The sequence below is a fragment of the Bacillus rossius genome, chromosome 15 (genome assembly GCF_032445375.1).
Source record: "Bacillus rossius redtenbacheri isolate Brsri chromosome 15, Brsri_v3, whole genome shotgun sequence".
Lineage (NCBI taxonomy): Eukaryota > Metazoa > Arthropoda > Insecta > Phasmatodea > Bacillidae > Bacillus > Bacillus rossius.
The window spans coordinates 28,167,113-28,183,138 of record NC_086342.1 but is presented as its reverse complement, the minus strand read 5'-3'; the positions used below and the strand labels follow the sequence as shown (position 1 = coordinate 28,183,138).

The window sequence follows — 16,026 nt, the reverse complement described above, 5'->3', positions numbered from 1 at the left end:
ATAAAAAAAAAGGTATTGTTAAATACCTCTCAACATATTTGATGATTCTGTGAAACAACACTGCAATACTTACAGTTAACCATTTTAACAGTTAGGTTAGTTTTATTTATAATAGAATAAAATGGTTTCAATTATTAGAATGATAAGATTATGTTAGGATAGTTACTGATGAGAGGGGCACATCAAAACAACAGTAATCAAAAATTTTCAAGTGCATTTTTTTCTTACATTTTTTCTAATTCTGTAAAATGGAATTGCAATAGTTTAAGTAGTTTCCTGGTAATTTATAATTTTTGGTTAGGTTAACTATATTTAAAATACCATTGTAACATCATGTGAATGGTTGGTTAGGTTAGTGTGGCTACAGTAAAAATAATGTAAAATTTTAGGGATGGCTAGGTTACTTAGCTACATTTAAAACTGTAAATTTGTCTGAAATGTTTGTTAGGTTAAGTTTTTGACATTTAACATGTAAAGTCATAAGAATGTTTGAGTTTGGTTTGTAGCATTTAATATGTTTTGTGGGACAATGAAGGAACACTAGATAAATTATTTTTTTTTAAATATTTTATTTTCAGTTTTCACCCCTCCCATAAATAATTGCCTAGGTTAGGTGAGCTACATAAAAAATACTGTGAATTGGTGTGGATTGTGAACGGTTGGTTAGGTTAGGTAAGCAACATTAAAAATACTTAATATAAGAAGTAAGAGAAATAATGTCAAGAAATATATTCGCAATTCGATTCGGCTTCGCGAATATTTTTAGTATTCGATTCGATATTCGCTTCGCATCCAAAAAACACTATTCGCACAGGCCTACATGAAACGGTGTACTTTTACACAAACACGGCTTACATTTTGGTTTTTTGTATGCTCCATATGCATGTGGATTGGGTGTTTATGTTTGCGTGCAAGTATGTATGTGTGTGGTGGTTATATGTGCATCGGAATGCATTTGAAATCAAACTATGCGTTAAATTCTGGTCATCACTCCAAAACAAATCATATTTTTTTCCTTCCGCCATGTATTTGACTTTCTGTGACAACGTCCTTTCTTCTCGTAGCTTGATTTTCCATTTCCTCAGCATTTGTAGTTGTTTCAAGTTATTTGTAAACTGTAGATTTTTGCAACCAAAAAAAACATCTTTCTCCCAGATACATTCATAAACATCATGTGTTTTTCTTCATCCGTAAGCAACAGCAGGTTTCCAAATCTTGGAGTGAGACACAACTTGTGGTGTGCAGTATTGCAATGTAGCACTGTAAAATTTTGAATAAGTTGCCAATTATTCTTTTTCAGCAAACATTTAAAAAAAAAAAACATTTTTGGATAAAAACGGTGGATGACATGTAGTATTTATCTAGTTACAAAATTTGCTACAAAACAGACAAATGAAATGCTTGTATGGTGGGACTACCATAGAAATAATTCTGGATAGGAAAAAAAAATGGTACGAAAATGCAATAATTGGTCTCAAACACCATGTTGATTATTTTATTTGATTGTCATTACTTTTAATCATTACGGCTTTTACCTGTAAAATAAATTTATCATGATAGCTCTTTTGCATTTTGTGTTTCGTAATAGTAAGAGTTCATCATTGTAATCACTATCCAAGTAATTACAGCATGAAAAATAACATTTAGTAAATATCTGCTGAGAAAATGCAAGAGAGGTATTGAAGTTAACTAACAGGAATATACTATAAGGGCTCCGCCTACCTGGGCACACACACAGTGAGCAGAGCTTCAGGATAAACAACGCAATTTCATAACTACTCAAGATATCTGAGAAGGGTCTGCTTACGAAAAGCATTTAAGTGTTCGCTGAGGGCCGAAAAGTACTTTTGATTTCGGATGAAGTTTTTAAACCGTATTTTTAGAAGCGTTAAAATGGCTAAAACGCATGTTTCCAGAGTAATTTTTAGGCATAAATCAAACAGTACAGATTCTTGAAAGCACTTAAAGGACTTGCATTACATCTTTGTCTTCATTTCTCGGCCATACGATGTTATAGTCACCGCTAAAATTTCACAGTTATCCTGTGATGAGGAGAAGACTGCGTGTCAGTTCAGAACCTTGCGCTTGGAGGCGACACCGCGCTGGAAGCACCAGCGAGCGTCGCGCTTATCATTCCGCCTCACTAGCACACACATACACCCCTGACGAGGCGGGCCCCTTAATGATTATTAACTGAGAGAGAATGAAATGGTCAACTCTTGGGCGTGGAGACTGAGCCTCAAGTGGAGTTGCCAAAGGCAGGGGCGCAACGACTAAATTTCCAATGGCAGGGGGGGGGGGGGGGGGGCAATATACCTTTTTATAAAGAATCATGGATCCCCCCCTATTGAAGCGGCAAGCAGCACTTTCTTTGCCCCCGTTTCAAGGTTTCAGAGGGGGGGCAAATTACCCTTGCCCCCCCCCCCCCCCCCTGTTGTTGCGCCCCTGGCCGAAGATGTCCGACTACAGGGTAGTCGACCGAAGTGTGCCTCTCGCCCGGCAGGTTGTCGGGGCGGGCCGCAGGGGCCAGGTCCCGGTCGTCGGCGAGCGCGGCGCGCGCCTCCCTGCCCCCCGAGGGCTCGCGGGGGCCCCCCGAGCAGCAGCGCCTGCCCCGCAGCAGCTCCAGCGAGGACGTGCAGCCGGCGTCCCCGGCCGCGGAGAAGCCCGCCCTCAACGGGACCCTCAAGAGACTGAAGACCGGCAACGAGCAGGTTCGCCTGGATCCCCTCGGCTCTCCGCATACACGCCGTTCGTAGAGACCTGTACAATTCACGGATTCATTTCGCGATTGGGTCACAGTTCATCTGAATGACTCTGGGCCGATGAAAAATGAACTATGACTCCGGGCCGATGAAAAATCTTTAACGGAAGAATTTGTGAATCACGATCATTCCAGTCAACAGGCGTTACGAGTCGGTAACCGATCAACAGATGTAATTTGCACGAGTGCATAGAGGATCATGGAGTCTATCCTTTAGGGATTTGAAATCGCGAATATTACATGTCTCTAGTCATTTGGCATTTCGTGAATGGAAAATAAGTCCGTGGAACGGAAAGGTGTAACTGGGGTGCTGCCGTCTGGGGCGGATTGTACGAACCAAAGTAAAGACAAAATACAAAGGAAAACTTTATAATACTAACAGGTTAACAAATTTTAACAAGTTGGGCAGTATTTTAATAACATTCCTTGTCGAAAATCAGGTATGAAGCTGGGGGTTCAGCATTTTTTTAAGTCTCTTTTGCATTTATTGGAGCCGTTTCATTATATAGTTTAAAATTTCTGTCTGCTAATAAAATGATTCAATAGTCAGCGTAGCTGCTCCGGGAACGAATTCTAGCAGCGGGTGCAGAAAGTACGTGTGATTCGGGTTAAGAAATATAGTTGAAAACACAATTGAATGTATTTATTACGCTCAGTATTATTTTAAAGAATTCCACGTTAAATTTTGTTTTTAGAGTTTCCTATTATAAGTGTGTTTGCAACATAAGAACACATGAATTTTTGAATTTGCTCATTACCGAGATTATATTTTACACATTTCTGGCGAGTAATGAAAGACTCACTCACATGTTTTTTTTTTTGTTTCCTATCCTGGTGAAGATAGCTTGGATATCAAAAAGTAGTGACGCCAACCCTCATGTCTTCTCAAGATACTAAGGCTGTTATGATGTTTTACCGTGACAATGGGAGTGACGAACAGTTGAGGGGCTGCAAGGTCGTTGGTGGATCTGGCCTTTAACACCTTCCCCTTCCCTGCCATTTAACCCCCCTCCCCTTCCCCGCCCTTTCCCCTCTCTTTGCGACAACTTCAGCCGAAGGGACAGTGTGTGTACCACTTTTGACCGGGACGGCTGTGTGTAGCATTGTGTAAGGATTCTTTGTGCTGTGCAGTTAGCTGCTTCCTGAGGGCGTACCCTCGGGGTATCCTCGGCCATTGCCACTTACGACTTCACGACCCTCGGAGCCATTCCAATCTCGTTTTCACGCCCGGCTTCTCTCTCCACCCCATCAGCTGGTGCCCTTTCTGAGTGACCCCACCACTGCCTTCCTCATCCTCCCTCGCTATCAGCAATCCCCAGTCGTTCCGTCACCCCTGTATACCATCTCCACCAATGCTGTAGGCATCAGTATTATCTAAAGACCTTGTTTTCTACTGTCACTGATTATCTGGCAAGGCTGTTTGTGAACAACTCCGTGTGGTTGTCGGTGTTCGTGTGTTTTTCCAAGTGGAATTTTGGAAAGGGGCTTACCTCATACTACTTGTGAGAACTATTAAATTCGGACAAGCCACATGACTTGCACTGTTGAGTCCAAAGTAATTTAATGCAGGTTTTTTTTGACATATGCCTTTGCAGTTTTGCACTGTTTGTCATGGAAAAATTCTGAGAAAAAAAAATGATAATAATTCACAGAAAACAAGACTGAATCAGCTGATGTTGGACAAACTGAACAAACAATGTAACTAAACAATTATTACGGACAACTCAACAGTACTGACAAAAAATGTTCAACTTCTAAATATCAGACAGCACAAGAATTCAGTAGAAGGAACTAAGTCGTGAAAAATAATATAACAACACAGATGAACACAGTGGGCTAACAGTGACGAGACAGATTAAATGCAGGCAGACAACAAACCTGGACCACGCAGTTAACATATAAACACAACAATGAAGATGAACAAGTACCATGGACAACACAATGATGATAGCACTGACGAACACAGAAGGTTTCCTATGACAACAGTTGTGACATTTTGGGAATTTTCATCTGTTTCCATCATCAGGCACAAACAGACTGATATTTGACACTGGAAAACCATTGGTTTATATAGGTTAGAGCTCCTTTCCTTGCACAGCCAATGGCAGGCGAGGGCTATCATGATTAGCAGCGCACAAAAGGGGTGATATTATTGGCTGACGTATTGCTGTGAGGGTTGTTGGTTTGCAACCAAGTTCTTTAGTCATTTGGTTTCTTTTTTTAATTAAAGGTATCCATATATTTTTTTATTCAATGCTTTTTTGACTGATAATATTGCTATTGCTGACAATTAATGCTGATTCCTTAAGTTTTCTTTTATTTGGGTGTTTTCCTGTATGGTGGACATAACAAGCGTGTTAGTATGGCATATGAAAAGGTCCATATGAAATTTTATGATAGTGAAACTATCCTGGAATACATTTTGTACGCTTTAACAATCATAAGAAGAAATATTCACAACTTAAAAAGTACTTGATTAAATTAGAATAACACCATTTAATTTGGGCGATGGTGCTGCTATCTCTTATATTTTTGCCATAACAATTGTATCGATGGTTGCGAAACGTCCGCTAGAATGCTAGTTTATAGCCTTACACAGGGTACCATTTATTAAAAAGGTGGCCGATTTGATTCTTTACTGGAATTCGGTTTGGACATGTTCTGGAATACGGTAACAAGGCATTGCTTTCGCTACCCTACCCGAATGTCTTGGAGTACCACTCCCACCATTTTAAACAATATTTTAGATTTTGCTGCTTTTGCCTTGGCGACAATGCCGTCTATCATCCAATTCTGCTGTGCAGAAGTGTGGCTTAACACAAGCAGCACATGCTATTGAAATCCAATTATGCATAAAACTTAATTTTTCTAATTTTTTTAAACTCAAACCAGGTTGCAAAAGTTATTAAACTTACAGGTTTTGCTTTGAAACGGTACTTCGTGGTTTGAAAGAAGATCATAAGAAATTGTAATTTTCGTACTGGGCATTTTATAGTTCTTTTTTAAGAGAGTTTTTATTTCCCACGCTAGTGAATGCGTTGTGTTTGACTTGGTGTGTGCGTTGTATTTGGTTCATCACTGGACTGGCTCTCTGTGTTTCCGAGTGGCGTGCCTATGTTCTGTTCGCTTTAGAGTTTAGATATTTTTTTTTTTGTTTTTTAGCCCCGCCCGGTCACCATGGCACCTCAGCGCTGTGGTTCGCTCGACTCGCTGCAGGAAACCGTCGGCGGTGACGCTCGAGACCGCCCGCAAAGCGATGTCTCCGACGACGGTAAGTTTCTTCAAATAAACTGGACTTTTTGGTTTTGAATCCTGATATGTAGTTCGTGCAAGACTAAAGTCTTGAAAATTGTGCAAATTGTAGTACCACTTATTTTTTTTTTGGAATAACGGTATTTTTTTCATAGTGTGTTGAATTTTTGTATATTTTTTGTAAGAGAGTTTAGTACAGTGAAACTCTCTTTAGTATATTCCTATTACGAAGTTTTCTGCTTAAAAAGCATTGACTTTCCACATTATCTAAGTACTTCTACAGGATTGAACACTTTTAACATATCATGGTTAATAAATTTTGTGGCAGTTTCAGAATTTTGTTCACAGGGTTTTAGTTGTAGCATCAAATAGTACATTAAGAAGAGCAAATAGGTGACTTCCGACATTGAACTACATGATCGAGCACACATATCAGCTCACTATTTTTGAACACTTGGTTTGGCAATGTTAGTTAGGGGTGCTTGTTTTGAAGAAACTTCTATCTTGAATTTTTTCATTGCCTGAGCTGATGGTTACCTGTTATTGATAGGCTGTTTTTTTTTTTCTCTATTGTGACACAAATTTTTGTATTGGCATTCCAGGCAGGAAGTCTGCAGTAGCTCAGTTCCTAACTTCAAGAGGAAATAAGATAGCATAAGCCCTGTTCTTGTTTTGTTACTTCATGCTGCACTGCCGTGTGTGTATGTGTATCCCTGCAAAGGTATTGTGTTATTAATTGAAGGAGGAAGGGGGGGGGGGGGGGTTTCGAATAGTACACAGATTATATCATTCATTGTGAGATTCTAATTAAGAACCAGCAGTACTGTAGTTCTAATGAGATTTGGTAAATAACCGACAGTAATTTAACCATAGGTTTATGTGCATCTGTTTACGATAACCTAATGCATAAACTTATATAAAAATAATAATATTAATCAGGTAAGTACAGAGTGCAGAGTGTTTATTATTTTTGTTATTTTATTTTTTTCCAGTGTTTTATGTTACTGTTATGAGCTGGAGAACAGGTTTGGAAAGGATAGTTCAGTTAATTAACTAAAGTTTTATTTATTATTTACTATTTACACTATTAGTTAAAATACGAAAATTTAAATGTCCAGCCACAAATTAATCACTCTTTCATTAAGTCCACAATTTACTTTTTTCCACCGGAGCTTAGCTCGACAGTGGCTCTTTCTACTGCTCGTATCTTACCGCGCACCACTGCCTCGTACTAATCACGCGTCCCGTTGCACACAGCATGGTCCCCGATGCACCAGTCTCCGCACACAAAGCCCTTCGCTCGTCGTCATCTTTCGCTCACCAAGGAGTCACTCTCACTCTTCACTTCACTGCTCTCTCAGGTCGCTCCCAGATGTCTCCACCAGCCTCTGCCACTCCCACACTACTTGTCGCAGGACGGCCTCCGTCTTGAATACCTTGGAAGGTTTCGTAGCGTCGGCGGAAGCCCCGACTTAACACTCGAATCTCCGAGAACAATGGCGTTCTGGTTACGCCACTTCGTGCAGACGGGACTCTGGGAACATGCCAAACCCCTCGAGAGAGAGAGAGAGAGAGAGAGAGAGAGAGAGAGAGAGAGAGAGAGAGAGAGAGAGAGAGAGAGAGAGAGAGTTAATGGAAGGAGGTAGTGAGATGCCTTTCTAATCGGACTAGGTGCGTAAAGGTAATGAATGGGCACTACCTGCATCACGCCCCACCTGTAGGCAGGCATGCGGGCTGGTAGGCCAGAAGTCGCTAGAGTCTTATTAACAATACAGTGGAAAATATTTAATCTGGCGTTTTATGGTTCCGCACATTCTGTAATCTTGCAAAAATTGAGCCACTTTTGAGATCAAATGTTTTTGGGTAGAACCTTGAACGCCGGATGCTGCCGGAATTTTTAGCGCTCTCAAAGTTTACGGTTACTGTAATTTTTAATTTCCAAACAGTGTTTTCTGTTTTCTAGTTGGGTTACACTTCACATTTCCCGGATACATTCACCGAAATTATTTTTTCAGCGAGTTGGAAGGTCATCTGTACTTTCTCTTTCTGTAGTGCAGCCAGCTTATATTGAAAATGTTTCAAGTACCATTGTAATGTACATATATATCTTTGGTTTTCCCATTAAAAGTTTACTGACATTCAATAATCTAGTAAAATTTGCTAATCCGTAGAGACAAGATTTTATAGTTTACTTAATTTTTAGGCCAATTAGATTTTTAGAACAGGAGATTTTGATGTTATTGTTTTTATGTTTTATGAAATTTGTTTATTAAAAAATATAGCATATTACTGAACAAATATGGTACTTAATTCTTCTACGATACTAATTTCTCCAAATCAGTGCGACTGATGCATGGTTCATTTTTTCAACATAATGATTTTTAATAAGCTTTAACTTTTTGTAGCAAATAAAATAAATCTGTTTAGTATTTCTGCGTTTGAAAAATTTTCTAAGGTCGTAATGTAAAAATGAGTAACTAATAACAGTTGCAATATTAAAAAAGTAAACCTTTTCCAATATTTAAAAATTAAATTGTGGGACAAACATCTTGCTAAATAAATTACTTTAATTGCACTTAATATTTAAAATATTACGTATTTGTCATTAGAGTTAAGTATGAATTGAAAATGCGGATTAGTTTTGTGATTTGGATTGCTTTTCGGTGCTTCTGTGGTCTATTAATTTGAATTTCGCTGTTATATGGTGTATTGACATGGTTTTTACTGTTATTTTGCTGTTATTTTTCACAGTTCATCATACAATCTTGTCTCTATTAATCGGACATGGCCTTGGTACCGAATGTGCTGGATTAAAGACCTTTTGCCATGCAACTTTTTAAATGTTACGTAATCTTAACATACTGTAGGTACATTCAGTGATAAAAGTTTGTTGGTTTGTTTGGCCACAGTGATGGATAAATAATATTTCTTTCTTTTTCCATTGCAAAATTTCAGAGGAAAAAATTGTAACATTCTTTCACTTTATATTTTTGAAAAAAAAAAATTACCTTGAGAAAAACCCTATTTATTGTCCGCCATTCAACAGACTTCATATTTAAGGAGCTATGTCTGTGCAATATTTTCACTATTAATTACGTATAAGTGGATTACCCTTTGTCTTCTGGCATGTTGAATGTTATGTTTCCTGCCTATATTTAGTGTTCTGTGGATTAGTGAAAAGTGCATCAGCAATACTTGTAGCTGCCAGCATTGCATACCACTGCACCAGTAATGCATCAGTGTTATGATGTGATTCTGTAAGTTGTTTTTTTACCTTCGGCTTTTGATTACATACTGGCGGTCTGATATAGCTGTCAGTCTTGAGTAGTTGGCTCACTTCTCACTTGGGGACTTTAGGATGGTCTTGCTTTCTCGACAGTGGTTCTTAGATGCCCAGATGAGGGCATGACAGCCTAATAATGAGACTCTTCAGTGCTCATTTGAGTGAATTCCTGTGTTGCAGCTGCTTTCGGTGAATACCGTGTTAACCCGTGTATGGGTTGCACATTTTATACTGATTTTTAGTTTTAAAAAGTATAGTGCGATAATTATGTGAATTTGTAACTTTGGAAAAAAAAAATTATAATTGCGTTGTGTTTTGAGTATGTGTGTAAAGTACATTACGAGTAAGTATAAGTTGTTTAGTTGAAATATCTGAGCAATGCGTGGAAAGCACTACGAATGGTGCCATTGTGCTTGTCTGCCCGGCCGGTGCTGGCGAGTGGTGTGAGTTGCTGGGCTGGAATTCGGCTGGAGGAGGGGGAATCTAAAAATAAACCAGCTAGTTAGTGGGTGAAAGAGTTTGATTTTTTAGATCTAAATAATAGGTGCGACCCATATGAAGGGGCGACTCTTCTGCGCCTTATTTCAGCCTTCTCATGTGAAGCTTGGCTGGGGCTGAAGGGTCATTCGTTGGCTAGGTGATCACGGAAGAAGAGTTGGGCTTTCAGGGGGGTCATGAGTTGATCCCAGGTTGTGACGAGCGTCCGGTGTTCGTTCCACCAGGCGGTTGTAGGGCTTGCCAGCTGCTCGTGAACATCTTGCATCCAGTGGGATGATGATTTCTTCTGGTTCTCTGCACATAGTTCCGAGAGTCCGTCTCTAGAGCTCTAGAGCTCTACAAATCCCGGGCGCCATGATGCCTAATTTTTTCCTTTCTGTCGATTGACTTCTATCAAGATACTGAGATATAAATAATATACAGTGGTTTTGAAAACATCTGCACAATTTAGACATGAAAACATTTATTTGCTCGTTGGTCGAACTTTCTTGTGTGACAAAACACCGTCAAATTTGAATCGCTAATAACTGAGAGACTAATAATGCGTCAACGTTAGCCGAGCTCACAATGGATAGGTCATGTCTGTACGTGATTGTTGCGCAGTATTTGTTTTGCCTGTGATGTTATCGTACCAGTGTAGGCGCATGCGTGTGACTGTTACGAAATAATTTTAAAATGTTGTCTCGTATGACTTGTCAAAATGCTCGGGACAATAGAAAACACAAGTTGTATTAAAGGGATTGAAAATTAAGTTACATATCAGTATGAAACACTTGCTTGTTAGGTATGATTTTCATCCCGACGTTTTCACGAAAATCTACGGTGTGGAGCCCAACTGTATCTTTCTTATTTTTGTCACAAAAACTTGCTGCACAGAAATGATTGGGTGAAAAAACTGGAACTGTATTGAAACTAGTGTGGAAGGGCAGGAGTTCATACGGCGCCTTACGGGGGCGAGATGGAGAGCATGTGGTGCATAGCACATGTGCTCGTAGATGAATAAAGTACTTAGTATAGATTGGTCATCATTATCTGACATGTCGGATCCACTCACCGCAAATGCAGCACCCGTGGGCCCATACGCTTGGCAACATCAAATATTTATAACTAGAAAACAGTGAAACCTGAAAACAGAAGTACATGGTTTCTTTTATCACTGGCTCCTAGATCTATTGTCTTGTCTCCTAAACTTTCAGAGATTTTGTAGAGGTCTGCCTTAGCCGGTTCTGGATGCTGACCATACCGCCAAGCATTGTGTACTGAGGTGCAAGAGAGGGTTGCAGAGGACAGATACCAGCTTACATATGTCAGACTGGAGACTGGGACATCTTGAGGCTCATCTGTCCAACTGGGGCGGAAGTTGTGGTTGATACTGCTCCAGTCATTGCAAACTATCTGGTGAATGCTGCTTCCAGATGGGATGAATTTTGACGAACTTGTTTGTCTTCTGAGTGATCTTCAAAGCCATCCAGATATCGTGGCTCGTTCAGTTAGAGATGCACGCTGCAGCGACCACAAAAGATACCGTGTTTTATTGCATAATCGTTGCACATTTTATACTAAAATCAAGTTTGAAAAGTAGGGGTGCAACGTTTATGCGAAAAAAAATTTTTTTGTTAGGTAAAGTTATTCATAAACATAAAACCCTTTCAATGAAAAGTACGTTTAATTAAAAGTGGAATATACAAGAGCACGCCGAACAATTTAAATTAATAAGTCATGCAACAAAAACCTTTCTTAAACTTTAAATAGAAAAAAAAAATGTGAATGCGAACGTGAATAACGTGTAACTATCGTCGTAGTGCACACTTACCACGAAAGAGTGCGGGCCATCAGATGTAGTTAACTCGGCACTGGACAGGGAGCGTGTGTTGCATGCAATCAGTGAAATATCAATATTCAACTATGTGTGTGCGCTCTATACGGGAAGCAACATAACCAAACATGAATGATGCTAACTAGCGCTGGCTACATTTTTATAAGCGGTACACCACGGTGACGCAGACGAACAGATAGAGATAATAATGTTTAAAAACGTCTTTAAAAGAAAATATTCACGTCAGACAACTTCGTATTTCCGTTAATTAAATAAGTAAAAAAAGTTAATTTCTGAATAAATATTAGATTTATACTTTAAAATAGTACATCGTTTTATACGGAAAAGATACCTACACAAAGAGCTCGGAATCTAATAGTGGGACCAAAAATGTCATGCAACATTTACACGAGAAGTTTTTTTATCCAATTTTTGACGCCTTAAAATATAGGTGCGATGATTATGCGCGTGCGATCATTATGCAATAAAAGAGGGTAGTATTCCAAGTAGCATGGCTGGTGTATCTTCTTTTTAAATTAATTGAGGTTGGTGTCCCTGGACACATTGGCCTTTGTTTATTGTTTGTGCCGTCAAGATTGTGTATTTCAGGTTTGGCCAATTGGGCATCATGGAACAGCGGGATGTCCTTTGCAATCTTGGATGTTTGAATACAGCCGTTTCTGGATGCCATGGGGCATTTTGATGAGACTCTAAGTGTACAGGTCCTATCTTTTCATGGTAGGTGGAGTGGTTGGTCCTCTTTCTCCCATTGGTCACCAGAGTAAAGAACTTAATGCATGCCTCCTCATTTTATCAGTGGCAATCTTCTTTCACTACTTTTATGCTTGGTAGTAGGTTGTGGGTCAAACTCCAAGAGATGTATATTTTTTGTATACTTGAGTTACAAGTCAATAAGATTTTTTACTTAAATCTTTTTAGTACTTAGAATTAGACAGTTATATTACCAATGATTTATAGAACTGGAGTCGTACATATTAAGATGATGACCTCTGATACTACACTGTAATAATATTTCATGTACAATTTGAGGATTAATTACGGGGTGCAGCAGGAAAACTACCTTATTTTAAAAACGAATAACACAAATGGTATAGGAGATATGAGTTTAACTATCATTTTCATGTTGCAGAAAGATAAAATTTTTGTTGTAAAAATTATATCATTCTGTTCTGGTCAATCCATTGAGATAGCTGAGTTTTGAAGCTTCTCTGTACTCTTTGCAGCTTATCGATGGGTATGTTGTCGATAGTTTCTTGAATGTTGTTCTTCGTTTGAACCAGGGTCCTTGTGAGGTGGGTGTAAATTAGGGATTCCCCACGAAAAAAAGTCGCACGGGGATAAATTGGGCGTGCACACCGGCCACTGAAGATCGGCTTGCAAGGAAATGAGGCGTCTGATAAATTGTTTTTTGGAAAAAAATTCATTGACGTTCGACAGTGTGGGCCGTGGTGCCATCCTGCTGAAACCAGACATATCACCCCCCCCCCCCCCCCCCCACACATACATTTCTTCAAGTTTTGGTAGATAAAACACCTCAATCATGTTGACATAATGAATAGACCATTTGACCATAACTGTCTTGACCATTTTCTTCAAAAACCAGTGATCCAGTGATGCCTATTCTGGATAACGTACACCAAACAGTCACACGTTCCATATGCTGGAGCTGCTCATGAAGTTCTCGGGGATTCGTGGCCATTCAAGTAATGCATGTTTTGTTTATCCAATAACCGGAAAGATGAAAATGAGCCTCATCGCTAAAGAACTCAAGGGTGTCATGAGGCATACTGTCAAGAACGGCTTTGCATGCATTTTTCAATGAAAGAAAATCACATGGATTAAGTTTTTGCACCACTGGCAATTTGTTTGCACGAAATTGCGGTTGGTTATGAAGAATTTGTCTCTCAGAACGTTCAGATATCCCAAAAGCAGCTGCATGTTTGCGCGCAGATCGCCTAGGAGATTGCAAAATTGACTGCCTAACCTGCTCAATGTTTTTGGGTGTCCTTATGGTTCATGAACCTCCAGGTTTTTTCTGCACTTCACTGGTTTTCTTAAAGCTGTCCACCCATGAAAGAATTTTTTTCGATCAGGAACATGACCCGCAGGCATGATATGAGAGTGATCCCTGAACGCACGTTGGGTGGCAGTGATTGAACGGCCACTTGAAAAGTACACCTCTAAGGCGAACGCGTGCTCCTTTCTCATCCACTGCATGATCGTTACTAAATTTACATGACAGAAGTCATTAGGTCCCGCTCTTTTGAATGAGTGCCACCCCACCCTTCTTGGAATAACATTCGTTTCAGGATGCACGTTTCAAAAAAGGAAGTTTCCCTGCTGCACCCTGTACGTTGCTTGGAAGCATTCTAGTCATTTTGTGATCAGTTTCTAAAAATAATAAAATTTGTAGAAGAAAATCATTTTCATTTAAAATGTTTTAATAACTAAAATATTACCTCAACTTTCTGTGTTTCCTTTTGCATAGTGAAACATTTTTAAAGAGAAAACTAGGCCTTAGTGTTTATTGTGTGTGTACGTCTGTCTCTCAACATCGACCATTTGAGTTATTTTAGATGTTAGTGATAAATAGCATGCAAGCAATCTTCAAAAATACAATTTTTTGGTTGCCAGAGGTTTTGTGTTTGTTTCTCTTTTTTAATTTTTTTCATTTTCAGATATTAACTAACAAGTGGTTATTAATATGGTAGAAGCTTAAAAACATGCTTATTTTCATAACATTCCATTCAACTAAATTTCTTAAAATTATTCTTGATGTCATAATGGGATTGAAACAAAAAACACTTAAAAACATTCAATATTTTTTTTATATCTAAAATTCTGGTTGTATTACACATGTTATTAATCATATACACTAGATTTTAATAAAAAAATTTATTTGACCTATCCTGACCAATCCACGAAATTTAAGACACCATCGATTATAAGATGCAATTACCTTATTCCTTAACTTTGCTAGGAAAAATTTTGTCTCCGAGTTTAAGATTAACTAAAATTTAAAAATTACAAGAAAAGTTTGTCTTAGTAATTAGGTAAATTTTTCCATAAGGCCTATGTGCCTCGCTGCTTCAGACACCTTCTCCTCCCACCACCACCTTCTGTTTCAAACAGCTCGCTGTGCGTGTGTGTGCGTACGTGTAAAAGTGTTTGAATAGCACCCCGCAAACTACCGCTATAGGGCATGGTAATCCCAGTGCTCCGCTCCCGTATTTAAGTAACCTGGTTTATTTTGGCCCCAAGTGTTTTATGTGATAGCGGACGGAGTGACCACTTCAAGACGGGTACTTTAGAAATACATTGTAATGATAATAATAATGCCAAGCCCCAAAAATGCCGAACGAGTCCCGAAGTGTACCAGATTTAATATTTAGTATGTTTTAAATAATTTAGTTAACCAGTATAATTTTTGCAGCCATTAGGCTAAATTTAAATAAGAATTATATGTAGTCATTCGTTTTTCTGGTGGCACACTTTCAAAATATATGTAACGGTTATCGGCCAGAAACGGGCAGGTTGAGAGCAGTCCAGTCTTTCGCCGCCGCTACCCGAGGTAAGGAGCTTCGTGCACCCGTCGTCTTCAACTTTTTAATCACTGATCCACGTCCATCTGTTCGCTTAATATATGTAAATCACTTTCAAGTAATTTCAGGTCTTACCTCGGGTAGTAGACTGTTTGACCTAATTATTATTTTTCATTCATTAACTAATGATTAATTTGTCATGTATCAAGAACTCTGGCTTTTGCAGCGCATGTGGTTTCCTGGACCAACCTTTGACTGATTCGTGCCGCCTGCTTCGTAGTAGTGTAACATGATGCAGACGGAGAACAGATGTTTAACGGAAATGAAACTCTGGAATAAGAGTGGATGTTTCTGTGACGTGAGCGACCGTGTGGAGACTAAGGGGTGTAGGCCGCCTCCAAGAGCCTGCTTAGTATACCACCGTACTTAACGTAGCATGTCCACCACTCAGAGTGGACGAAGTTTGGTTTTAAGTGCTTTGTCATGAACTGGGACTACGAGTCTTGCTACTCACGGGTGACATCATGGCCTTGAGACAAGAGCTGCTGGGTCCATATGACCTGTATTCTATGTGGTGGTGCCCGTGACGTAACAGTAAGTTTTGATTAAATTAGTATCGACCCCCCCCCCCCCCCCCCCCCCCCCCGTGTAATAGAAAAATGGAGGAAGCATTTTATTGTGCGATGCACCCCGAAAGAACAAATCGTAAAACAATAATGCATCTTAAAAATCAGTTAATTGAATATCCTGGAATGAAGTTAAGAGGACATTATTATTGGATTGATCTTCAGATGCTGCTGCTGATCGTAATGTAACATTCGTGGATGAGTTACGACGGGAGGTTGCTGCTAGC

At 39.3% G+C, this 16,026-nt stretch overlaps 1 protein-coding gene across 6 annotated transcripts in view; it reads left to right on the top strand.

The window, feature by feature from the left end:
* LOC134539703 (rho GTPase-activating protein 23) overlaps window positions 1-16,026 on the top strand; it is a 492,628-nt gene that overhangs the window by 457,350 nt on the left and 19,252 nt on the right. For all 6 annotated transcript variants that reach the window (XM_063381919.1, XM_063381920.1, XM_063381922.1 and 3 more), the window contains 2 exons: window positions 2,504-2,711; window positions 5,924-6,032. In XM_063381919.1, coding sequence (XP_063237989.1) covers window positions 2,504-2,711; window positions 5,924-6,032 — 317 coding nt within the window. The remainder of the gene's footprint in view (window positions 1-2,503; window positions 2,712-5,923; window positions 6,033-16,026) is intronic.